The sequence below is a fragment of the Schistocerca americana genome, chromosome 2 (genome assembly GCF_021461395.2).
Source record: "Schistocerca americana isolate TAMUIC-IGC-003095 chromosome 2, iqSchAmer2.1, whole genome shotgun sequence".
Lineage (NCBI taxonomy): Eukaryota > Metazoa > Arthropoda > Insecta > Orthoptera > Acrididae > Schistocerca > Schistocerca americana.
Window position 1 is genome coordinate 40,735,932 of NC_060120.1, and position 26,961 is coordinate 40,762,892.

The window sequence follows — 26,961 nt, forward strand, 5'->3', positions numbered from 1 at the left end:
GAAAATACAAAATCATCCGTATGTGTATGCATAAACAAATATTGACACCAACAGAAAATACAACATAACATCTTTGGCACACAAAATCACAATGCTATCATTGGTAACAACCACCAACGGAAGGTTCTTCACTATTACTGTGATGTGCTCTTTGTTAGGCAGGAAGGGAGGTTGTTTGAAATCTTTAGACATTACTTCAATGGCAGAAGTTAAAAACCGCTGTCTTTAACATTTTCTGAGATCATCTGCTTAACGATGCAAAAAGTTGCCTCCAGTGACCACTACGTTAAATGAGAAAAGTATTTTTACTCCTCTCTACTGGTAAAAGTATTAAATAACTTCCTCTAAAACTAAATTGTCCTTGGCAGTGATTTCTCATAGTTCCGCACTTCAAATCCCAATAAAATTGTAGGCCTAGTGTTGTGATAGCTTTGATCGGAAAGGGAATGTACATAAATAATGTAAAACCAGTCTTGGAACGACATATTATGACAGAAATTGAACAGTTTTATTGCCGTAGTTGTAGCTTCATAATGCTTTCGTCGGTAGCTGTGTCGGCTCACGTAGTCGCCTGACAATTCGAGAACGGCTAGAGCTGCAACTAAGGACGGTTGCTGGGTGAGCGTTTAGCATATCTGATTGCTGTTGAAGGAATTCGTTCATAACAGCATAACGAATGTCTCGCATGGGGAATTTTTCTCAAAGGTAAAAGGCTCTAAGTTTCGTATGTCACTATTCGATATCTTAACCTAGGTGCAAAGACATGAAGGCATGGTTGCAATGGTATGAAATTCCTGGTGGGTGTTGTGTTTCTAGTAGGTGACGGTCAAGTGGAGGAAAAGTGGACTCACAAGTTTGCCTATCATAGTATGAGATCTTAATTGAAGTTGTAATTATTTGCGCTGTTTCTTACAAAGAGAGTGATTCGGCGATTCCTTTGGTTATTGTGTGATGATCTGTAATCCCCGGAACAGGGAAGGCAGAGGGGAAAAGAGAGGACAGTAAAAAGTGTTGTACAACACATTCTGAGCTAAAAACTGTTGAAGCATTTTTGACTTCGTAAGAAACATTGTTTTGAATTTGACACATTTTTCAGACACATCTATCCACAGTCGTTTTGGATGCTTTATGAAAGATTTTTGTGTATGTGTCTACCCTTCCTTTGATACCACACGCAGCCATAAAAGTACAGCTACCATAATGTATTTACCATTAGTGAAAGCTTCCTACACGAGATCAAGTGTTGAGATGGCACAAGTCCTTTGCAGCTGTCCGAGGCGAAGTGGAATACAAATATGGGAAGGTCCTCCACGTCGCAAATGAATGCCGTTACAGATCGAGTGTCGTGTCTGGTGAGGTAAGGTCATCCATTGACGGGGAGGATGACCAGCGAGAAAAATTTGAACTTGTTTAGCGTTCATGAAACTTTAACACGGAATTTGACTGGATGTGAAAGTGCGCAGAAATGGGGCGAAATAACGACTCAGGGAATAGATAAGGGGAAGAATGACGACCTGCAAGGGAGTCGGACCTCTTATGCCACTATACCACAAGTGACGAATGATGTATTCCGGAATATGATGCTAAGATAAAATGACAAAATCGGAACTAGAAACTTCTGAACTCTCCCCATTGCGAGAAAGCGAGATGGAACAAAAGCAAAATCAAATCGACGCTCATTTGCGAGGCGACGGTTCGACTACAGCAGATTCACCTCCAAGATATTTTGCCAGTAAAATTCCTTGAAAGAATCAGGAAAAGGGTGGTGCGTGTGCGAGGGCGTACTCAGTGAGAGACTGTCACCTCACACTCGACATGGCAAAGATCCTTGCAAACCGAGATCGCATCCTGCTCCACGAGAATGGCAGATACATAAATTGAGTATCGGCCGAATAAACCCACAACATGTGAAGGATATGGACTACTAGTAAGTGAAAGCCAGAGTCACGTGTCTAAAAACCTCAATGGTGTTTCGCCATTTATTGCAGAACTTATATGAGCTACCCCTTCTCTCTCTTAAATCCTGAGTATACTTTTCAATGCACTTGTGACTGGGAATTGCATGTACTTGGATGCTACCCCACAGGAAATAATCCTGGCACGTGGTTTTCTCCAGCAATGAATTTCTGTTGCCTGTGATTCTTTTTTGTTGTCAGAGCTCGAAAACCAGTCGACTGTGAATAAAATTAGTATTTTGCATATTATCCAGCGGCGTAACGAAACTGCTGAAATGTATTCCATCAGAAGCCACCCAGGACTGTGAAGAAGTCCAGAAATCATGTCTCTAACACACCTTTTCATAAGGAGTGACGAGGGAAGACACAGCTAAACTTTGCACGCGCCGCAGTAAACCTTATGGTGCTTCAAAGAGTACAAATACAGATGTCACACTTTCGGTTCCCGGGTAAAATGCAGAGTACTCCCACGCTAGAACGGGAACGATACTTCGGTGTGTTCTTCTGTGGTTCAGTTAATCCACTGACGCCTGATGTGTATGTAGCCTGGTGCAGCCTCTAGAGAGGCATAGCGTGACAGTGAAGGCGAGGAGCCAGGCGCCGGCTCCGGCAGGCTTCGGCGCGGAGGACGTCTCCGGCGCGGCCGTCACGTCCTCCGCGGCGAGCAGCAGACTGAGTGGCAGCTGCGCGGCGAGGCGCGGGCTGCGCGCGCGCACCAGCGCAGACAGCTTGCGCGCCTCGGCGGCGCACGCCTCCAGCTGCAGGTGCGACGGCGCGCGGCCCGGCGTGCGCGCCGTCACCACCACCACCAGCTGCGGGCCCACCCCGGCGTAGCCCTGCACCACGCACTCCGACACCGCCACCAGGCGCTCCAGGGCCGCCACCACCGCCCGCACCGTCAACGCCTGCGAGTCGCCGCGCACCGCCTGCACCGATAGCTCCACCTGGCCACAAGTGCAGGACACCTGTTTGTTTCTGTAGTCCTTTTACAAAATCTCTCCTTCCCGTACTCGTTGTATCAATCCTTTACTGCAGACAGAAGGTATTCTCATAATTACAGCACGGATTTTATACAATATTGAACTGTACATGAAATATGTACATGAATACATAAACAATATTGTTGAATTACATAAAGAAGGATCCTTTATTGTATGATTATATGATAGCGGAAAAAAACACTGGTAGCAGTTACTTCTGTAAAATATCTGGGAGTATGCGTGCGGAACGATTTGAAGTGGAATGATCATATAAAATTAATTGTTGGTAAGGCGGGTACCAGGTTGAGATTCATTGGGAGACTGCTTAGAAAATGTAGTCCATCAACAAAGGAGGTGGCTTACAAAACACTCGTTCGACCTATACTTGAGCATTGCTCATCAGTGTGGGATCTGTACCAGATCGGTTTGACGGAGGAGATAGAGAATATCCAAAGAAGAGCGGCGCGTTTCGTCACAGGGATATTTGGTAACCGTGATAGCGTTACGGAGATGTTTAATAAACTCAAGTGGCAGACTCTGCAAGAGAGGCGCTCTGCATCGCGGTGTAGCTTGCTCGCCAGGTTTCGAGAGGGTGCGTTTCTGGATGAGGTATCGAATATATTGCTTCCCCCTACTTATACCTCCCGAGGAGATCGCGAATGTAAAATTAGAGAGATTAGAGCGCGCACGGAGGCTTTCAGACTGTCGTTCTTCCCGCGAACCATACGCAACTGAAACAGGAAAGGGAGGTAATGACTGTGGCACGTAAAGTGCCCTCCGCCACACACCGTTGGGTGGCTTGCGGAGTATAAATGTAGATGTAGATGTAGATGTAAATACACACTGCTGGCCATTAAAATTGCCACACCACGAAGCTGACGTGCTACAGACGCGAAATTTAACCGACAGGAAGAAGATGCTCTGATATGCAAACGATTAGCTTTTCGGAGCATTCACACAAGGTTGGCGCCAGTGGCGACACCTACAACGTGCTGACATGAGGAAAGTTTCCAACCGATTTCTCACACACAAACAGCAGTTGACCGGCGTTGCCTGGTGAAACGTTGTTCTGATGCCTCGTGTAAGGATCGCCTATCGCGATTGCGGTTTATCGAATCGCGACATTGCTGCCCGCATTGGTCGAGATCCAATGACTGTTAGCACAATATGGAATCGGTGGGTTCAGGAGGGTAATACGGAACGCCGTGCTGGATCCCAACGGCCTCGTATCACTAGCAGTCGAGATGACAGGCATCTTATCCGCATGGCTGTAACGGATCGTGCAGCCACGTCTCGATCCCTGAGTCAACAGATGGGGAGGTTTCCAAGACAACAACCATCTGCACGAACGGTTCGACCACGTTTGCAGCAACATGGACTATCAGCTTGGAGACCGTGGCTGCGGTTACCCTTGACGCTGCATCACAGACAGGAGCCCCTGCGATGGTGCACTCAAGGACGAACCTGGGTGCACGAATGGCAAAACGTCATTTTTTCGGATAAATCCAGGTTCTGTTTACAGCATCATAATGGTCGCATCTGTGTTTGGCGACATCGCAGTGAACGCACATTGGAAGCGTGTATTCGTCATCGCCATACTGGGGTATCACCCGGCGTGATGGTATGGGGTGCCATTGGTTACACGTCTCCGTCACCTCTTGTTCATATTGACGGCACGCTGAACAGTAGACGTTACATTTCACATGTGTTACGACCCGTGGCTCCACCCTTCATTCGATCCCTGCGAAATCCTACATTTCAGCAGGATAATGCACGACCGCATGTTGCAGGTCCTGTACGGGACTGTCTGGATGAAGAAATTGATCGACTGCTGCCCTGGCCAGCACATTCTCCAAATCTCTCACCAATGGGAAACGTCCGGCCAGTGGTGGACGAGCAACTGGCTCGTCACAATACGCTAGTCACCCTTCTTGATGAACCGTGGTATCGTGTTGAAGCTGCATGGGCAGCTGTACCTGTACACGCCATCCAAGCTCTGTTTGACTCAATGCCCAGGCGTACCAAGGCCGTTATTACGGCTAGAGGTAGTTGTTCTGGGGACTGATTTCTCAGGATGTATGCACCCAAATTGCGTGTAAATGTGATCACATGTCAATTATTGCATAATATATTTGTCCCATGAATACCCGTTATCATCTACATTTCTTATTGGTGTAGCAATTTTAATGGCCAGTAGTGTATGTTCAGGAATATGCAAACAATATTGGCTAATTACTCAAGTATATGTGTGATGAAGAAATTATATGTAAAATCCAAAATTTTACTTATTTTTCGCTAGAAGATATAAGCTCACCGGTAGGCTAGACAGACATCCAGGTTAACCCTTTCGCAGGCACTATCAAACATGTATGCTCTGCAGGTACAGCGCCCTTACAGATAAGAGTATATACACTGAAGCGCCAAAGAAACTCGTACAGGCATGCGTGTTCAAATACAGGATATGTAAACAGGCACAATACGGTGCTGCGGTCGGCAACGCCTACATAAGGCAACAAGTATCTGGCGCAGTTGTTGTACCGGCTACTGGTACTACAATGCCAGGTTACCAAGATTCAAGGAATTTTGAACGTGGTGTTATAGTCGGCGCATGAGCGATGGGATATAGCATTTCCGAGGTACCGATGAAGTAGAGATTTTCCCATACACCATTCCACGAGTGTCCCGTGAATATCAGGAATCTGGTAAAACATCAAATTGCCGACATCGCTGCGGCCGGATGAAGATCCTGCAAGAACAGGAGCAACGACGGCTGAAGAGTATCGTTCAACGTGACTGAAGTCCAACCCTTCCGCAAATTACTGCTGATTTCAATGCTAGGCCATCAGCAAGTGTCAGCGTGCGAACCATTCAATGAAACATCATCGACATGGGCTTTCAGAGCCGAAGGTTCACTTGTCTACCCCCGATGACTGCACGACACAAAGCTTTATGCTTCACCTGGGCCCATCAACACCGACATTTTACAGTTGATGACTGGAAACATGTTGCCTGGTCGGACGTGTCTCGTTTCAAACTGTATCGAGCTGATGGACGTGTACAGGTATGGAGACAATCTCATGAATCCATGGACCCTGCGTAGAGCAGGGGACTGTCCAAGCTGGTGGAGACTCTGTAATGGCGTGGGGCGTGTGCTGTTGGAATGAAATGGGACCCGCCATATGTCTAGATACGACGCTGACAGGTGGCGCGTACTTAAGCATCCTGTGTGATCACCTGCATCTGTTCATGTCCATTGTGTATTACGACGGACTTAGGCATTTCCAGAAGGACAATGCGACACCCCATATGTCCAGAATTGCTACAGAGTGGCTCCAGCAACACTCTTTCGAGTTTAAACACTTCCTTTGGCCAACAAACTCCCCAGATATGAATATTTTTGATCATATCTGGGATGCCTTGGAACGTACTGTTCAGAAGGGATCTCCACCCCTCGCACTCTTACGGATTTATGGACAGCCCTGCAGGATTCACGGTGTCAGTTCCCTCAAGCACTACTCCAGCCATTAGTCGAGTCCATGCCACGTCGTGTTGCGTCACTTCTGCGTGATCACTGTTGCCCTCACGATTTTAGGCAGGTGTACCAGTTTCTTCGGCTCTTTATTGCATGTACCTTAAAACTTATTTCGCCGATTTTCAGGAAATATTAATAGTTTGCAGGTACATACAGGGTGTTACAAAAAGGTACTGCTAAACTTTCAGGAAACATTCCTCATACACAAATAAAGAAAAGATGTTGTGTGGACACGTGTCCGGAAACGCTTAATTTCCATGTCAGAGCTCATTTTAGTTTCGTCAGTATGTACTGTAGTTCCTCGATTCACCGCCAGTTGGCCCAAGTGAAGGAAGGTAATGTTGAATTCGGTGGTTGTGTTGACATTGACGTTTTCTGTGAACGTTTGGGCAGGCATTGTTGGTTATGTCTTGATTGGGCCCCAAGTTCTTCCACCTACGCTCAATGGAGCACGTTATCATGATTTCATACGGGATACTCTACCTGTGCTGCTAGAACATGTGCCTTTACAAGTTCGACTCAACATGTGGTTCATGCACGATGGAGCTCCTGCACATTTCAGTCGGAAGTGTTCGTACGCTTCTCAACAACAGATTCGGTGACCGATGGATTGGTAGAGGCGGACAAATTCCATGGCCTCCACGCTCTCCTGACCTCAACCCTCTTAACTTTCATTTATGGGGGCACTTGAAAGCTCTTGTCTACGCAACCCCGGCACCAAATGTAGAGACTCTTCGTGCACGTATTGTGGACGGCTGTGATACAATACGCCATTCTCCAGGGCTGCATCAGCGCATCGGGGATTCCATGCGACGGAGGGTGGATGCGTGTATCCTCGCTAACGGAGGACATTTTGAACATTTCCTGTAACAAAGTGTTTGAAGTCACGCTGGTACGTTCTGTTGCTGTGTGTTTCCATTCCATGATTAATGTGATTTGAAGAGAAGCAATAAAATTAGCTCTAACATGGAAAGTAAGCGTTTCCGGACGCATGTCCACATAACATATTTTCTTTCTTTGTGTGTGAGGAATGTTTCCTGAAAGTTTGGCCGTACCTTTTTGTAACACCCTGTACATAGGTAGTGTAAATCTCAAGTTAAAAATTTTTCTAATCACAAATGTAAAAGTTCTCATTGTTGTTGTTGTGGTCTTCAGTCCTGAGACTGGTTTGATGCAGCTCTCTATGCCACTCTATCCTGTGCAAGCTTTTTCATCTCCCAGTACCTACTGCAACCTACATCCTTCTGAATCTGCTTAGTGTATTCATCTCTTGGTCTCCCTCTACGATTTTTACCCTCCACGCTGCCCAGGGTAAACTTGGAACAGAGAGGATGGAGCAGGTCTGATGTTCTCTTTCGTGGTAATCAGAAGCTGCAGCCACTGTGACGGCAAAGTGTGATAAGGATTTTATAAAGAGTATTATTGAAGACACGTTCTGTGCGTGCTGGAACGTACGATCAGCTTTCCGCCGGCAATACGCACAATGCGTTCCTCCCTTTAGCCGGCCGGGCAGGCAGGACGCTGGGTCCTAGCAGCCGCAGTTGGGTGAATTCTTAATCAATTTACCTCCGCTACAGAGGAATGAGGCAGATGTGTCTCCTGTTGAAGCATGTAGGTCACAGTGGAACTGGATGCCCGGTTAATATAGTTTTCCAACTGTTCTATTGCCATGCACAGTCTTCTGTCTGGCAGTGTCTATACGTAAAAGGTAAACATTAATAAAACTTTCAAATTGCACGAACGGATTCCTGGTTGGAAATGGAGAAAAAAAGTCCTATGAACATGTGTCCGGAAGAGCATCGTTGCCACGGCAGAATGACTCCTGCTCTCACTACGTGCCATGTGTTCCTTGTGTGTTGCAGGCTGTATAAGCAGCAGAGTCATCCGACATTCATGTCGTCAGCGCCTCGAGATGGTGTCTGTATACGACCAAGCAGATGCAAACGGTATAGACGCACCATGGCTGTACCAAAACAAGTACCCTCAGGGACACCAACCACATCACACAATATTTCAAGACTTTTTCTGGGCGACTGTGTGATTATTTGTCCTTTCAGACAGACGAACATGGAGGGAGGCGGTGAGCTGTGGGTACACCAGATTTAGAGGACCGGGTTCCACAGGATACTGAGACGAGCTCTACTACAAGCTCTGGGCATGTGGATAGCGCCAACAAGGTGCAATCCAATGTACAATTATATGTACTCTGCAATACAATAGCTTCTATTCCATCACCTGATGGAGAATATTTTGAACATCTTTTGTGACATGAATGCAGTGCAGCTCTGTACTGTTTGAAGGGACGATCTGTTGTCGTTGCGTGCACATCGTCCATTTCATGTTCATGGGACCTTTCTGCTCCAGTTCGAGTCAGGAATCTGTCCCTGCAATTTGTTGGTTTTATTAATGTATATAAAAGGCAATGTTCTCACTGATACACTCATTATCTCCCAGCCAAACCACCAGGTGTATAAACTTCAAATTTGGGAAGGATGTTGATCTTACCCTGTAGACGTCGTTTAAGAAAGGATTTTTCGAAATTCCACCCCAAACGGGATGAAATAGGGAATGAATTTTATTTGAGAATATGTCGCTATTAAGTCAAGTTTGAAGCTAAACCTACGAAAACTGGTACTCGGTTTCTGGGTCAGAAATAATGAAAACCGAGTTTCAGCATTTTTGGAAATTTAACCTCTATACGGGTGAAATAGTGGGTGAAATTTTTTAAAAATGAACCACTATTAAAGAACCACTAAATCATATTAAAGCTACAGTTATTAAAATTGTTATTTAACTTCTGGATTACAGATAGAGAATTGGCATTCCTGTGTTTTTGGAAGTTCAATCCTTATGGGGTGAAATAGAGGATTAAATGTTTTGTGAAATCGCTCTCTGTGGAAGCATTTTTAAAGCTAAATGTTAGAAAGTTGTTGTTTGACTTCTCGGTTGGAAATGAAAAAGTACGTGTTTCACTGTTTTTTGAAATTTAACTCCAAAGGGAGTGAAATAGGTGTGATAATGTTTTATGAAAATAATTCGTTACATTCAAAAATTTTTAAAGGTAAATCTGTGAAATTGGTAATTCACTTTTCGGTTAGATAAAACAAATATGTGTTAGCGGATGTATATTTCTATGGAAATACAGCCACAAGAACGAAAAAGGCCTGATTAACAAAAACCTTGGAGTCTAGTTACCATAACAGTTTTTCGTTCAGAAGTACATTCGGAAAAAGACATGCTTCTATGGTCTTAATTAGTGCGAAAAGTTAAGAAGATGTTGCAATTTGCGAACAACATAAAAATTACATTAAAGGAAAAGAAAAAATTATGTGAAGATCATATAATTTACTCGAGGGAAGGAGGTGGCGCTAAACTAGTGTCTTTATAAATGGTAAAAGATCGCGCAACTTCACAATTCAACGGTGCATATTAATTGTGCTAGAAATATTATCTTTAGTGGCTTGTAAAATTTCACCATAAGATAAGCGAGACAAATTAACAAGATTTGAGTATCCAATTTACTTATTCGGCACAGATTGCAGTTTCCTGGAAACCACACAACCCTATTCACCTGATACGTCTGTTACCTTACAAAATGCATCTTCTGATATTCCCACAGTCACCTGGAGAGGCATAAATGAAGCCTCCAGTTTCTTGATACTGTCGGGAACGGAGATAAAGTGACTCTCGATGTATGAAACTGAACTGGATTTGGAACTGCTGAATGCTGACGGAGCCGTATACGTAACATGGAGTAAGTTTGTATAAAATACGTAAGTGATTTCCATGCCTTCTGAAAAAAAACTGAGCTCCATCTGTGTATGTGAGTAAAATTTTTTTCTTATTTTTTGCCATCTGGCTGTAGTAACTTAAGCCCATCATTTACGAATCGTTGAAACGTCTTTTGCCTCCAAGGATTTTCAATAAATTAAGTAGTGTGTAGATGGAGCCTCAGAGTCCAACTTGCCCATAATTACATTAGCGATGAATCGTTCTACAGAATCCGTCGTCTCATCAGCAGAATCCTAAGTATGTGATTTGCCAATGTCAGCCCTGAGTTTTTCTAATTTATCAACATAACAAGAATCCACGTAACTCTTCTTCATAGTGGATTTGTCGGTAATGTTGGGGTTGCCGTATTTCTGTGTGAAATGTTTAAATTGAGGTACCTGAAGTTTGTTCCAGGATATGTTCCCTGGGCCAACGCAACACACACTAGATGATGGTGGCTGTCGCTACAGCTGTGTAAGTAGAATCTGTTTCTGCAAAGAAATTCCTAACATGTAAGTTGATTCGTAAATGTTGTTCTTTGTATGGAAATTCATGTTTTCAGCTTTGAAAACAACGAAGACGCAACCGGTCCCATGGTTTACTTAAACGAAACTGACTATGAAGCGTTTGAAACGAGTCATTGTTGTCTACATCTAACTTGTACAATTTAGCTTTGAGTGTAACGCGATCGATGACAGTATGAGAAACATAATTATAAAACTTAATCTTTTTGCCTTTCTTGTTGTTTAACAAAACTGTATGGAACTTCCGAAACTCTATACTAATTCCGGAATAATATTAAAACATCTAAAATTACCTACTGTAGTGTGAATTGCATTGCACCTCAAATATATAATTTAAAATTTTGAAATGAGAGTTCTTTCAGTGTAATTCGTCATATTTCAGTTTTTCTCATTACTGCGTATGAAGGGACAGAATACGTAATTACGTAAGATCTGGGCTCTGCTCATAATAAATCGATATTTAGTCTCTCTTAAAAGTTATCAAGAGCATTTCCTCCGCTGTTTTGATACATAAGTGCACCGGAGAAGCAATGTAGTCATTTTTGAGGGGACTTTTCGATAGCACTGCGTAACTTCTATGAGGAGTGCTACTGTCGACAGCAGTAAGACGAAGTAAATGATACCGCTTACGCAGCGCTAGTTCTCTGGAACCTTAGGAGATGAGTGTGCTTTTGTCGGGCAGGGGCATTGTCTTGTGTTATATTCAACAATGTCCAAACACTAGCGGTCACCCGCCAATTACGAGTTCTGAAAGTATTATGTCGGTTGGTATAGTGAGTAGTCATTCGTTTTTTTTTCGTGGAAGGTTGTAAGTGTACTGCCATATCGCTGGTTGAGTTGTAGAGTATCTTTGGGGGCAGCCGCGTCTAGAGAGTCGAGCGCGGGACACGGACCTGTTATGTTGTGTAGTGTGTAGCTCTGCATGTAAGAAGCATTGTTAGTATCCAGGCTGAAGTGTTGCTACAAGTGCTATTAGAGTAAAGTGATTAAATATGGAAGTAATTCAGAGCAAAGTGCGTTAAGATGTAATTAAAAATGAGCAGTGCCGCCGATCACGTATTTGTGTATCCTCTCGTTGCGTGTCGCTCAGTATTAATCATCCGCGCCGTATTCAGCTTCTCAGAATAAACTGATGTGAATCAGTAGAAATTAGTTACCACAAAAGAGTGCAATCAAGTGCCAGTGTCTCGTAGCGAGCGTGAGAACGTGCGTTCGATCATCGCGTTTCCGCATTATCAACAATCAGCCGCGCCGCGACGGTTACCCGCACGCTCGTACAAGTGAGAACTAAAAAATTAACTTTACAAACAGTGTTATGTCATTACTAGTGCCAAGGAGGACTATTACCGGGTATCTGTATGTGTGGCGAGCGTAAGAACTTTCCTTCGATCATTCGGCTTTCGCATCACCAACAAACACCTGCGTCGTGTCGGTTACGCTTACTCTCGTCCGAATGATAATTTGGACTGTTAATCATCAAGATTGTTAATTGGGATAAGCATTTACGATTTAGAGTGTAAACAGTGCAACCTGTGGTTTCCATACCGTCTCAGAATATAGATGTTCATACCAGACATCGGAGCCCGCATCTCGTGGTCGTGCGGTAGCGTTCTCGCTTCCCACGCCCGGGTTCCCGGGTTCGATTCCCGGCGGGGTCAGGGATTTTCTCTGCCTCGTGATGGCTGGGTGTTGTGTGCTGTCCTTAGGTTAGTTAGGTTTAAGTAGTTCTAAGTTCTAGGGGACTTATGACCACAGCAGTTGAGTCCCATAGCGCTCAGAGCCATTTGAACCATTTTTGAACCAGACATCGGACAGTGTTATGCTTTAACGTTGAGTGGCTCCCCTAAACCAGCTTGCATATTTCGATAGATAACTTCAGGCAAGCCAGCAGCAGTGTGGAGCAGAAAAATACGACCGCCGCGGGATTACCAGGTACGTGGTGTGGACAGGCCGCACGGTCCCGGAACGAGAAGTCAGTTTAAAGGGTCCCCCACCCGCTAGTACTCCCGGGTGTGTTACAAGGTGTACGTAATTAGATATGAAACCAATGGACGAAACAGTATCGTCATTCTCTCTGTAGCTTCCAGCGGTGGATAACATTATTGTATGAACAGTTATGAAAAACTACCCTGTACAACTGTATTGCGAAATATTCATTCGGAGAACCAATACAGCAGTAGCAAAGTTCAGTGTGAAAGTGGAATAAATGTAACTGTTAATATGAGCGTGGTGATGTCTAGATATTGTTGGGATGTGTGTTATGTAGAAATACCAGTATACGAATTAAAAGATCTGTGGTGTTATGCTTTCAAATAAACTTCGTTCCAACTAAATTTTATGAACGTTATCCTCCTCATTATCATTATCATCATCGTCATCATCATCGTAATCCTTCCAAGTATTGGGCCTCTTGACCCTTACAATCTCTTCGGGAACTGCTGCTGCCATTTTTTCATTTGTTCAGCTAGCGAACACCTTTGAGTTGGTAATACTATAAGGGTTTTGTTTAATACAGAAAATTGTAATGTTGTTAGTATTTTGGCTGTGACGCAGAAAAATAAAGCTTCAATAGCGTCTTTGTTATAGTGGGCAACATCTCTGCCAAAGAGGTTGCGCTGCGAGAGACTTAGTAGAACCTTTTCTCGTGATGGAGTGCACACTTGGAGGGAGAGAGAGAGAGAGAGAGAGAGAGAGAGAGAGAGGGGGGGGGGCGGGGGGAGGAGGGTTGTATCTTGTGATGGAGTAAGATCCTTTTAGGTTATGCTGTGTGGCAGAAATAATTTTCTTCGTTTATGAGTAGATATTTTGTAAATTCAGTCAGAGGACTTAAAAAGATACTTTAGTAACGCATTTTCCGAGACATAAAAGTGTAGTAAATAATTCGGTCAGGGATCTAGAATTTGAGTTTTTCTTATAATAATGTAAAAATGCGTCATTCACAGATTTTTTTTTCAAAGGTGGATGTCATATTTGTTTGTAAGAAAGTAAAGAGGATTTGTTCAGGTTGCTTCATCATTAAAGTGAATTTTTAATATTTCAAGTGTTGAAATATTTTGTCTTAGTGATTTAAAGTTTTGTTTATACAGTTACTTTATTGTTCATTCATTTCAACATTCGCCTCTTTATTTCAAGTTTCACATATAAAATTTTGCTTTCCCGAGTTTCTCAGTGGCATAAATTTAATTGACAATAATCATTGCAGTAATGAGATTTATTAGCACAGAAATTTTGTGGATGCCTCTATAGTTTAAAGCATGCATTGCACATCGCGTCGCTAGTATTTTGAATGTTTATTTCTTAACTAGCATAGCATAGGCAGCCACAGTGGTTGGGAAATAGCAGAAGCACAGCATTAATTCACTGTGCAAACAGATAGGCCATTTATAATTTACATGTGATGCAATTACCATTTAACAGTGACATACTTTTCAGATATGGAATTTTTGTAGTTATTTATATTTCACATTTTTCTCTCAGTCAGACTGCTTATATCATTGTTAACAGGGCCGTTGTCTTAAATTTAACAGAGCAGACTGTTCTCTCGCCATGAGCGTTGCAGTATGCAGTACGCAGTTTAATGTTGCAATTCAGATTAACTTTTCCATTACTGATCACTTTCCAAGAGCTGCGATATTACTTACAAAACTAAAGACGAGCTTAATTGTTTCTCTAATAATGAGTTCAACTTCACATTACCACACAGAAAATACCAATAAATATAACTATAAATTACGATACAACAAAAACTAATCAGCCACTTTCACCTAGCAGCAGCTTGTCCACTATGAACTCAGCGCTATTTTCTGACATTTTCTTGGTAGACAGATTAGTGCTCCCCTTTTCTCCACTACGGTACTTTCTTTTTGTTTATTGCTATTCCCGCTGCGCATTTCATTTACTAACAAACTTTGGCCGCGGAATACTCTGGCGTTTGCGTAGAGTTGTCAGCGTTAACAGACAACCACCACAGCTTGAATTTTTTAAAATGACATCATACTCGCCAGTGTCTAGAGAAATTATTTATTTCACAGTTGCAGTTTCGGCCTTTGGGCCATTTTCAAGTGGTACTGCAAAAGATTGTGCTTCAGCACATTTTAGATTTTAAAATCCTCCGACATGTACACATCATCGTCAAAAATAGACCTTTTCACTGTAGAAGTACAGTAAACTAAGGCCGTTGGCGCGAAAGTACATTCCCAAGTGGTGACTGCCTTTGCAGTCTTATTTACTTGTAAACTGTTTGTTAGAACATTAATTTGTAGCGATTTACGTGAATGATGTTAACATTGGTAACATTTCACGTAATTTCCATCATTTCACGGGATACATAGCTTCACACTCGTCTGATTACTGTGTATCTGCGGTGAGAAAATCTATTTTTGTCAACAGAAAATATGATGTCCTTCAAAATTTCAACTTGACTATGAACCCCTGTCATGAGGAGTTAATCAGTTGCTTGAAATAGCCTCAAAAATGTGGGCGGTAGACCGACGTATCCGTTACGACAATGAGGCGAAATTTAGCTTTACGGCAGCAGACAACCGACCCTTGTGCCTTTTCTAACAGCACGACGTCGCCTGCAACGCATCTCTTGGGCTCGTGACCATATTGGTTGGACTTTATACGACTGGAAAACAGTGCCACGGTCAGAAGAATCCCGATTTCAGTTGCTAAGACCCGATGGTACGATTCGGGTGTGGCGCAGACCCAACGAAGGTATGGACCCAAGTTGTCAATAAGGCGCTTTGTAAGCTGGCGGTGGCTACATAGTGATGTTGGCTGTGCTTACATGGAGCGGAATGGGTCCTCTGGTCCACCTGTACAGATCTTCGACTAGAAATGGTTATATTCGGCTATTCTGAGACCATTTGCACCAAACAACGATGGAATTTTTTTGGATGAATGATTTGGCCGCAGTGATCGTCCGACATAATCAAGAGGTCATTTCATGCACAAAATCCTGCACTCGCTACGCTTTCGCAATTATGGACGGCTATAGAGGAAGCATGGCTCAATATTTCTGCAGGAGACTTCGGAACGACTTGTTGAGTCCATGCGACGTCGACTCTCCGCACAATGGGAGGCCAACGGAGGTCCGACTTGCTAGAAGGAGTTATTCGACGACTTTTGTCACCTCGTTGTCAACCGTATTACGTGGCTGCTCGTGGGACTCCACTCCATGTAGGCAGACTAGACAGTCTCCTTTGATACAGGAACAAATGAGGCAATTTTTTTTTCAATGTGCGATTACAAGTACTTCCAAAAACGTAAGCTACGTGCTGCTATTCTGTGTCGCCTCTATGTTGAACCATCTTACTGCGCTGATTTCGTAGAACCCGAAATTCAGACGACTTCAATGCCGCGTCAGGAGTGCGGAGTGGTACTAGTTACACGTCATCTACAACGCTCTCATGCGGCCAATATGCTCTTTTAAAGGGGTGGCTAATATATTGCCCAGAGAACGTATTTGCAACCGAAACTAATACAGAAGCGCCACTCTGTCGCTGCTAGAATGCTGGTCATTCTTCGTGTTCCAATGACAATATTAATACACGTAATTAAACGAAACATGGCACTATACTGGTTTGGAACCATTCTATTGAATGAGCACGTACAGTGCAACCTGCAAAAGAATTTTGTTTGTAGCAAGAAAGAAACTGTCATTTCCAGTCAGTGCTGGGCGTCGCATGAAAAGCGTGATAAGCAATACTTTATGGGGCTGCAATTCGCAATTTCACTTGCTTCTTTCGTAATTGATTTTATACTGAAGTTGGTTAGTGAAAACATATAATTTCTAAAGTTCGCCTTGTATCCTGAGTAACCCTCATTTTGTGTTCAAGAAACGTTTAAAATATGTTGTTGTTGTGGTCTTCAGTCCTGAGACTCTCCATGCTACTCTATCCTGTGCAAGCTTCTTCATCTCCCAGTACCTACTGCAACCTAATCCTTCTGAATGTGCTTAGTGTATTCATATCTTGGTCTCACTCTACGATTTTTACCCTCCACGCTGCCCTCCAGTGCTAAATTTGTGATCCCTTGATGCCTCAGAACATGTCCTACCAACCGGTCCCTTCTTCTTGTCAAGTTGTGCTACAAACTCCTCTTCTCCCCAATTCTATTCAATACCTCCTCATTAGTTATGTGATCTACCCATCTAATCTTCAGCATTCTTCTGTAGCACCACATTTCGAAAGCTTCTATTCTCTTCTTGTCCAAACTATTTATCGTCCATGTTTCGCTTCCATACATGGCTACACTCCACGCAAATACGTTAAGAAACGACTTCCTGACACATCTGTACTCGATGTTAACAACTTTCTCTTCTTCAGAAACACTTTCCTTGCCATTGCCAGTCTACATTTTACATCCTCTCTACGTCGACCATCATCAGTTATTTTGCTCCCCAAATAGCAAAGTGTCTCATTTGGTAATCTAATTCCCTCAGCATCACTCGAATTAATTCAACTACATTCCATTATCCTCGTTTTTCTTTTGTTGATGTTCATCTTACATCATCCTTTCAAGACACTGTCCATTCTGTTCAACTGCTCTTTGCTATCTCTGACAGAATTACAATGTCTTGTGCGAACCTTAAAGTTAAAAATACATATAATTAATACCCTGGCTGTGATACTGTCTTACCGATACTTTCATGTCGATATGGCTGAGGCAGCGTTAAAAATTTAGGTATTCATATCGAAATTAGACATTGTATCGAATCTGGTATCGCAGTGTCAGACAGTAAGGGTAAATGAGAGAGAAAGAGACCTGTTTGCGGCTGTAGAGGAGGATGAGGGCTCCGGCGCAGACAGGGCAGCAGGCGCCGGGCGGCCGCAGCGGTTGGCAGCCCTGCCTGGCCAGTGGCGGACACCTGCGCAGGTCCCGGCAGCCGGAGCAGCGGCCCGCGTAGTCGAGGGGGACGCGCGCGGCCACCGCCTCGCACTCGGAGCGGTACGTCACGCCGTCCGCGCCGCACACGGCGCCCGACAGCGAGCAGCTCTTCTGCAACACGCGGGGTCCCCACCTGTGACCTCTCGGCGCACAGTGTTCTGTGGTCTGGCTAAGTGAAGCAACGTGTGCTCATTACAGACTCGGAGTTACTCTAGCTTTTCGTAAACAGCAGTTGGTCAAACACACTGTGACCAACCCAATTGCATAAATGATAAGCTTTAGTCGCCGAGTGATTTACATTCACAAGAGTGTTTAAAGGTCTTTCATCCCCTACAATCGTGCCAGCTGATAACTAAAACTACCGTACGAAATGATTTTTGTTCAGTGTGATTTCACAGCCACCAGTACAGTGTTTAAATACGTTGGCATACGGTTAAAGTGGCGACAGACATGTGACAGCACAAAGTGAATGGTCTCCGAATGGCAAATACGAGAGATTCCTCACCGTTGTGTCGAGGACTATCCGCTAGAAGGCACTCTCTTCGATCCACGTGGCCTCTTATATAGTCGCTTTGGGTTAAAAAAAACTCACGGTTCACTACATGTACGAAATGGAAAGTGATTCGAAACTAGTAATTAGTGCAGCTGTTTCTGTAGTGCTCTCGCGTAGCATTAAGTTAAGAAACAAGAGAAAACTGAATAGAAGAAGACGGTGGATTTTGTCACTCTGTTTAAAGTGAGAAACCTGAGCATCAATCAGCAGAAAATAAATTTCTGTTCATAACCTAGTATGTAAATTCGGCTTTGTTGTTTCATTTACTTTTTTTATGTAGATGAGAATTTCGCTGTAATTTTTATTGTAGATATAGATTCAACAAGTTATTAGCTGACTAAGAGAACCGAGCGACGAATTTGCATACCTCTGGAGAGTATGTAATGAAAATTTTAATTACTTTAATAATGAATATAGTAAATGGGTCATGGAAATACTGTTCTTTATTACTTCATAACAGTTGTTCGATCAGACTAAATTTACATTAGTAATTGTGCCGAGGGATGCCGACAACATTTCCTTCCTCGGTGCATGGCTGAGTCGAACAGAAAAGGGATCTCCTCCACACTACACACCACAGATATATATATATATATATATATATATATATATATATATATATATACTCCTGGAAATGGAAAAAAGAACACATTGACACCGGTGTGTCAGACCCACCATACTTGCTCCGGACACTGCGAGAGGGCTGTACAAGCAATGATCACACGCACGGCACAGCGGACACACCAGGAACCGCGGTGTTGGCCGGCGAATGGCGCTAGCTGCACAGCATTTGTGCACCGCCGCCGTCAATGTCAGTCAGTTTGCCGTGGCATGCGGAGCTCCATCGCAGTCTTTAACACTGGTAGCATGCCGCGACAGCGTGGACGTGAACCGTATGTGCAGTTGACGGACTTTGAGCGAGGGCGTATAGTGGGCATGCGGGAGGCCGGGTGGACGTACCGCCGAATTGCTCAACACGTGGGGCGTGAGGTTTCCACAGTACATCGATGTTGTCGCCAGTGGTCGGCGGAAGGTGCACGTGCCCGTCGACCTGCGACCGGACCGCAGCGACGCACGGATGCACGCCAAGACCGTAGGATCCTACGCAGTGGCGTAGGGGACCGCACCGCCACTTCCCAGCAAATTAGGGACACTGTTGCTCCTGGGGTATCGGCGAGGACCATTCGCAACCGTCTCCATGAAGCTGGGCTACGGTCCCGCACACCGTTAGGCCGTCTTCCGCTCACGCCCCAACATCGTGCAGCCCGCCTCCAGTGGTGTCGCGACAGGCGTGAATGGAGGGACGAATGGAGACGTGTCGTCTTCAGCGATGAGAGTCGCTTCTGCCTTGGTGCCAATGATGGTCGTATGCGTGTTTGGCGCCGTGCAGGTGAGCGCCACAATCAGGACTGCATACGACCGAGGCACACAGGGCCAACACCCGGCATCATGGTGTGGGGAGCGATCTCCTACACTGGCCGTACACCACTGGTGATCGTCGAGGGGACACTGAATAGTGCACGGTACATCCAAACCGTCATCGAACCCATCGTTCTACCATTCCTAGACCGCCAAGGGAACTTGCTGTTCCAACAGGACAATGCACGTCCGCATGTATCCCGTGCCACCCAACGTGCTCTAGAAGGTGTAAGTCAACTACCCTGGCCAGCAAGATCTCCGGATCTGTCCCCCATTGAGCATGTTTGGGACTGGATGAAGCGTCGTCTCACGCGGTCTGCACGTCCAGCACGAACGCTGGTCCAACTGAGGCGCCAGGTGGAAATGGCATGGTAAGCTGTTCCACAGGATTACATCCAGCATCTCTACGATCGTCTCCATGGGAGAATAGCAGCCTGCATTGCTGCGAAAGGTGGATATACACTGTACTAGTGCCGACATTGTGCATGCTCTGTTGCCTGTGTCTATGTGCCTGTGGTTCTGTCAGTGTGATCATGTGATGTATCTGACCCCAGGAATGTGTCAATAAAGTTTCCCCTTCCTGGGACAATGAATTCACGGTGTTCTTATTTCAATTTCCAGGAGTATATATATATATATATATATATATATATATATATATATATATATATATATATATATTGATAGTGACCGGGCCAAATAACTCACGAAATAAGCATCAAAAGAAAAAAGTACAAAGAACGAAACTCGTTTAGCCTGAATGGGGAAACCAAACCAGATGGCACTATGGTTGGCCGGGTAGATGGCGCTGCCATAGGTAAAACGGATATCAACGGCGTTTTTTTTAAAATAGCAATCCCCATTTTTATTACATATTCGTGTAGTACGTAAAGAAATATGAATGTTTTAGATGGACCACATTTTTCGCTTTGTGATAGATGACTCTGTAATAGTCACAAACGTATAAGTACGTGGTATCACGTGCGGACGGTATTTGCTTCGTGATACATTATCCGTGTTAAAATTGACCGTTTACCAATTGCGGGAAAGGTCGATATCATGTTGATGTATGGCTATTGTGATCAAAATGTCCAACGGGCGTGTGTTACGTATGCTGCTCGGTATCCTGGACGACATATTCCCAGTGTCCGGACCGTTCGCCGGATAGTTACGTTATTTAAGGAAACAGGAAGTGTTCAGCCACATGTGAACGTCAACCACGACCTGCAACAAATGATGATGCTCAAGTAGGTGTTTTAGCTTCTGTCGCGGCTAATCCGCATATGAGTAGCACACAAATTGCGCGAGAATCGCGAATCTCAAAAACGTCGGTGTTGAGAATGCTACATCAACATCGATTGCACCCGTACCATATTTCTATGCACCAGGAATTGCATGGCGACGACTTTGAATTTCGTGTACAGTTCTGCCACTGGGCACAAGAGAAATTACTGGACGATGACAGATTTATTGCACGCATTCTATTTAGCGTCGAAGTGTCATTCACCAACAGCGGTAACGTAAACGGGCATAATATGCACTGTTGGGCAACGGAAAATCCACGATGGATGCGACAAGTGGAACATCAGCAAACTTGATGGGTTAATATATGGTACGGCATTATGGGAGGAAGGACAATTGGGCCCCATTTTATCGATGGCAGTCTTAATGGTGCAAGGTATGCTGATTTCCTACGTAATGTTCTATCGATGTTACTACAAGATGTTTCACTGCATCACAGAATGGCGATGTACTTCCATCATGATGGAGATTCGGCACATAGCTCGCGTGCGGTTGAAGTGGTATTGAATAGTATATTTCATGATAGGTGGATTGGTCGTCGAAGCACCATACCATGGCCCGGACGTTCACCGCATCTGACGTCCCCGGATTTCTTTCTGTGGGGAAAATTGAAGTATATTTGCTACCGTGATCCATCGACAGGGCCTGAAAACATGCTTCAGCGCATTGTCAATGCATGTTCGAACATTACGGAAGGTGAACTACTCGCTGTTGAGAGGAATATCGTTACACGTATTGCCAAATGCATTGAGGTTGACGGACATCATTTTGAGCACTTATTGCATTAATGTGGTATTTACAGGTAATCGCGCTGTAACAGCATGCGATCTCAGAAATGATAAGTTCACAAAGGTACATGTATCACATTGGAACAACCGAAATAAAATGTTCAAACGTACCTACGTTCTGTATTTTAATTTAAAAAAACCTAACTGTTACCAACTGTTCGTCTAAAATTGTGAGCAATATGTTTGTGACTATTACAGCGCCATCTATAACAAAGCGAAAAAAGTGGTACAACTAAAACATTCATATTTCTTTACGTACTACTCGAATATGTAATAAATATGGGGGTTCCTATTTTAAAAAACGCAGTTGATATCCGTTTGGCTTATGGCAGCGCCATCTAGCGGGCCAACCATAGCGCCATCTGGTTTCCCCCTTCAAGCTAGACAAGTTTCGTTCTTTGTAGTTTTTTCGTTTGACGCTTATTTCGTGAGATATTTGGCCGGGTCACGATCAATGGACCAACCTGTATATATATCGCACTGTGTGAGAGCGTGTGTGTTTAAACTCATGTATGTTTGTATGTCTACCATTTCCACATCTGGATCAATGTCAGCCAAACTTGCTACACTACCAATACCACTTACAATCTTGAAAGAAGTGCTGTGTGGTGAAGAACCACCTCTCATCGGGGCGTGAATGAAAAACGGTGACGCGGGAAATGCACTGAAAGAGGGGTCAAGAAGGTGGTCAGACAGAAAGGGGGGGGAGGGAGGAGGAGAAGGGCAGAAAAGGAGGAAGAGGAAATTAGAGAACGATGGGGAGGAGGAGATGACAGAGAGAGAGAGAGAAGGGGGGGGGGGGGGCGGGAAGAGGAGGTGGACTGGGAGGGAGGCAGAAGAAGATAGACAGAGAGAGGGGAGAACGGGATGTGTGAAATTTATGTGACATACACAACCACAAGCGCAGCTGCAGGTAAAGATATACTAGTTTATAAGTGATAAGGTAAGATAAATGATAAAAATGAATTATTAAAGTCATAAGTAGTGAATGATGATTTAAAAAGACAAAAATTTATCAATGAGAGAAAATAATATTCGATGAAATACAAATGAATAAAATTCAATCACCCAGTCTCATTTATAGGTATGTCTGTTACGTCCCTACAAGTGTTAGTACAATTACGAATAATTAGGTTGATGAAAGATTACTCGCTCAAGTACACTTGAGAAAGAAGCTCATGTGTGGATAACTTTCACAAGCACGTGTTGACAAATATTCGATCACCTTAATGTGACACGAAAAATCGACACGATGCGGGAAAGGCGAGTACCGAGCATCGGCGCTTGGAGAATGTCACACATCGGGCTCTGCCTTTAGCTGGCAAAGCCGAACTGAAGGCCAGACCAAGACGGCACTACCACCACGTTTATGTCCGAGAAACAGGGAGACAGTGTCAGCATTCCCTGTTACATGCTGAAGGTCTATACGTCTAGGTAATGTTTGGCACAGCAATTAATCTGGCCGACACCCTTGTTTGACAATATCCACGAACGTACCTTGAAAACGTAAGTTCACAATGAACTCGAGCTCGTCAGAATAATCAACTGGCCACTCGAATGTAGACATCTCAATTTTTGGTAAAAATCTAATTTAAAACGTCTTTTCAGAAACTACATCGTCCCATTCGCACATGATGACTAGGTTACTGTGGCATCTTTTGAAATGAAATCCCAAAAACATAACTACTTTTTTGGAGTTCCCTTGCTAGCCTGGAACTGCAGCTGCATGTGACAAAACCTTTCAGGTTTTCTCAGAATTGGTGTTTTCTCGTATTGTGCACAATACCAAAAGAAATTGTTGCATATTAATATATATACATATATATCGATTTTGTTAACGGGATATCAATTATGTGCATTTTGATTATTTTTCGCCTTTCGAGTAGACGCTTGAATGCCACTACACTCGGCATTCTGTGATTATCAATAAATTTGTGTGAATTAATAGCAAGCCGTCTCTGTGACATAAGAATAAACAACGAGCACTACTTCGAACTGAAATGTGGCTGCGCCTACTCAACAGACCAAGATAGTTCCCTGCTGGGCCACATGGATGGCTTGCTTTGTCGATAGCTACACCAATTACTGTAAATACTATGTATTCAAGTTATTTATAAATATTGCTTTCTTCGAGTAATAAACTCAGTTCCACGCAGCTGCATCACACAATTTATTTTTACTTTTATTTCATGTAAGTACATTTCAAGGCTTTATACTGTCTCCTTGGATGCCACCATGACTAAAAGACGATCATAAACACCACAAGTGTTTCTCCATAACAGGGCAACTCCAGAACGAAATTAAAATTGGAACAGGTGCCCATACGATTACTTTTATGGATGGAGAGTGCAACGTTTCCTGGCACCTGCCGCACGACATCCCACCACACGTCATGGCTTCACCAGTAGCCTACATCGCAGGCGCAACCACGTAGCACGGCAGACATCGGTGGCTTTCCGCAGAGGACACTTTTACAAACCCCGCTCAGAAGTATATCAAATGTTGGATGACATCATCTCGTCTGGCGATCCAATTAACAAGCAGATCGAAATCGCGGCCGGAAGCAGTCAGTCGCGTGGAGTAAGCGCATACCCCCCCCCCCCTTTCCCCTCCCCCGCATGATATAACCTGCCCTGCTGAGCTTATGCGGCACTCTTCAGCGAGCCTGCAGCCAGAGTTCCAGCGAGCGGCGCTGCCGAGGCTCTGCTGGAACGTGTTCTCTGTTCCATTCCCACGAGGTTGACTGTTCTTAACTTGGACTCCTTCTTGTGGTTGTTTCTGAAACTACACTGGCGCAACTCCATCGTGGTGACGTGCTTCTTGTCGTCCAGCAGAGAAGTAAGAAAAATCGTAATTCATTCTAGGGTGCACTGTACCAAATTCTGAAATTTACAAAAAAGGTAATCGGTACTGCTTGATAGCTGGTAAGTAATAAGCATTATATTTTATGTGTTAGTTACATCAGAAATCAAATTTCATTATGTTTTACTGGTGCTGTAGGTAAATATAGTTGTGTTAAACGAGTCCCACTCTCCCTAGCAGTTTGTAATTAAGCTATTCAAATTACATAAATCTCATTGGTGATACGTTGATACCACCGCTCTAGATTCATATCCACCGAAGCACAATATAAAAGTAGTCAACCTGCAATGATTCCGAAGTATTTCACCAGACATACACTATCTAACCGTCTACGGGAACAACGGAGTCACTGATAAGTTTTCTAAAATCAAGAAGAACTTCAATGTTTTGCTTTTTGCGGAAGGTACCAGATATGTTGGTGAAATTACAGTTTCCCGTCACAAAGTACTCCAAAACTTGATTACATTTGGAAGTACAGTTCAACTGCAGTTTCTGCATCCCTAAGGAAAGAAGGCATGAAATACTAATTACTTTCATCTGCAGTTTTCGTGTACTACCGAGTCTTCGATAATAAATTTTGAAGATAGTTGTTTTTGCTACAGTCCGTAGCTCGTGATCGTGCAGTAGCGTTCTTGCTTCCCACGCCCGGGTTCCGGGGTTCGATTCCCGGCGGGGTCAGGGATTTTCCCTGCCTCGTGATGACTGGGTGTTGTGTGCTGTCCTTAGGTTAGTTAGGTTTAAGTAGTTCTAAGTTCTAGGGGACTGATGACCATCGATATTAAGTCCCATAGTGCTCAGAGCCATTTGAACCATTTTTTTGTTTTTGCTACAGCAGCTGTACTTGTTTTTGTATTTTATCTAAATAAATATGACAAATAGAAGAAAAATTTGATTTTTGATGTGATAAGCTCATCATAGATCATACTGATTTATAGTTACTAATTATCGAGCAGTATGCATAATTTTTTATAAACATCAGCATTTTGTACATTCCAGACTAGAGTGAATTACGATTTTCCCTCCATAAAAGTATTCATATAGGCGCCTTTTCCGAAGATAATATACTTCTGGAGTTCTCCTGATGTCGATGACCACTTTCGGTATTTATGACTGTTTTTGAGCCACGTGTGGTACCAACGAAGACAAAACAAAGTCTTGAATTTGAACTGTACATCAACCAAGAGTTGTAATATATTGTGTGATACAGCTACTTAAAGAAACTGACACTGCTATCTAAATAATTTGATATTGTAGAACTATCACTAGTCACTTTTCCTGAAGTATATAACAGCAGATATTTCTATTGGGGACTGAGGACGTTTACTGAACAACATTGGATCACTATTTACGTCGTTTGCAGACTAGTAACTATAGCTATTAGTAGTAGTATATTTTCAGGTTGGTTAGTTCCTCCTAGTACATGTGGTGAGCAAAGCATTAATGCTTTTTTCTCCCTGAGCAACTGGTAAGGTCTTGAAGTGCGACACGTGGACAGAAAACGGTTAGTCTATTCTGTCATGCGTAGGCGCTTAGTGGTCCCTTACGACTGTGCAGAAACATCAGCTAGTAAATTATGTGACATGTTTGCGGGAAGACTCATAGACACAGAGAAGAAACAACTATCACCCGAATGTGTGTAGATTTAAAATATAATAATAAGGGCAGTTACATCAACTATATCCGTCATTTTCTATAAGCGTTTGATTTGTCCCCCATTGGGCGAACGAGACGGTTAGTACTACGTCTGAATTTCTATAGATGCAACGTCATACCGAATATGAACCTTATTTCTGAATTATCCTACTGAAACACGTCTTCCTTTCGACAGAGCTTACAGTGAAGATATTTTCGATTGAGGTAGTCAATAACTAACTTAATTACTGTTTTTACTAGTGAGTCATCCCTCTCCCGTCTTCAATAACGAACTGCATGTGCGTACATTGTGCACTTTTATCTCATGATTAATAAATTTAATTAATATGATTACCTACGAACGGCCTAACAAAGTTCATCATTCAATAACTGACGTAAAACGTGAGTTATGAATAAAGTCATAATTATGTTGTTGGCACCCATCGTGCGCTCGATTTTTATCCAGTGTGCTCCTACCCGGATGGTAATAGCACAACTATAGAAGTGTGTTTCCACAGGTGTGCAATAGCCATAACAACTTAAGAAGTGCAGAACATTGAGGCTAAATGCATCACAAAAAAAAAAAAAAAAAAAAAAATCACACGAAAGTAACGTGTTCTGTCGAGCTGGTTATGAAACTATGAAGTGCGTTACATGAGTCTAATGACATTAATTGGAACCTCTTACGATGTGCAGTCAGCTATTACACCACTGGGTGTCCAAGAAACATTCATCCTATTCGAAAAGACTGT

The 26,961-nt window shown here is 43.5% G+C and overlaps 1 protein-coding gene across 1 annotated transcript in view; it reads right to left on the reverse strand.

Moving 5' to 3' along the window:
• Positions 1-689: 689 nt before the first annotated feature.
• LOC124593768 (reversion-inducing cysteine-rich protein with Kazal motifs-like) overlaps positions 690-26,961 on the reverse strand; it is a 208,104-nt gene continuing 181,832 nt past the window's right edge. The window contains exons 14-15 of the mRNA XM_047132117.1: positions 17,531-17,764; positions 690-2,899 (exon numbers count right to left, since the gene is read on the reverse strand). Of these exons, the coding sequence (XP_046988073.1) occupies positions 2,471-2,899; positions 17,531-17,764 (663 nt within the window). The 3' untranslated portion in view covers positions 690-2,470. The remainder of the gene's footprint in view (positions 2,900-17,530; positions 17,765-26,961) is intronic.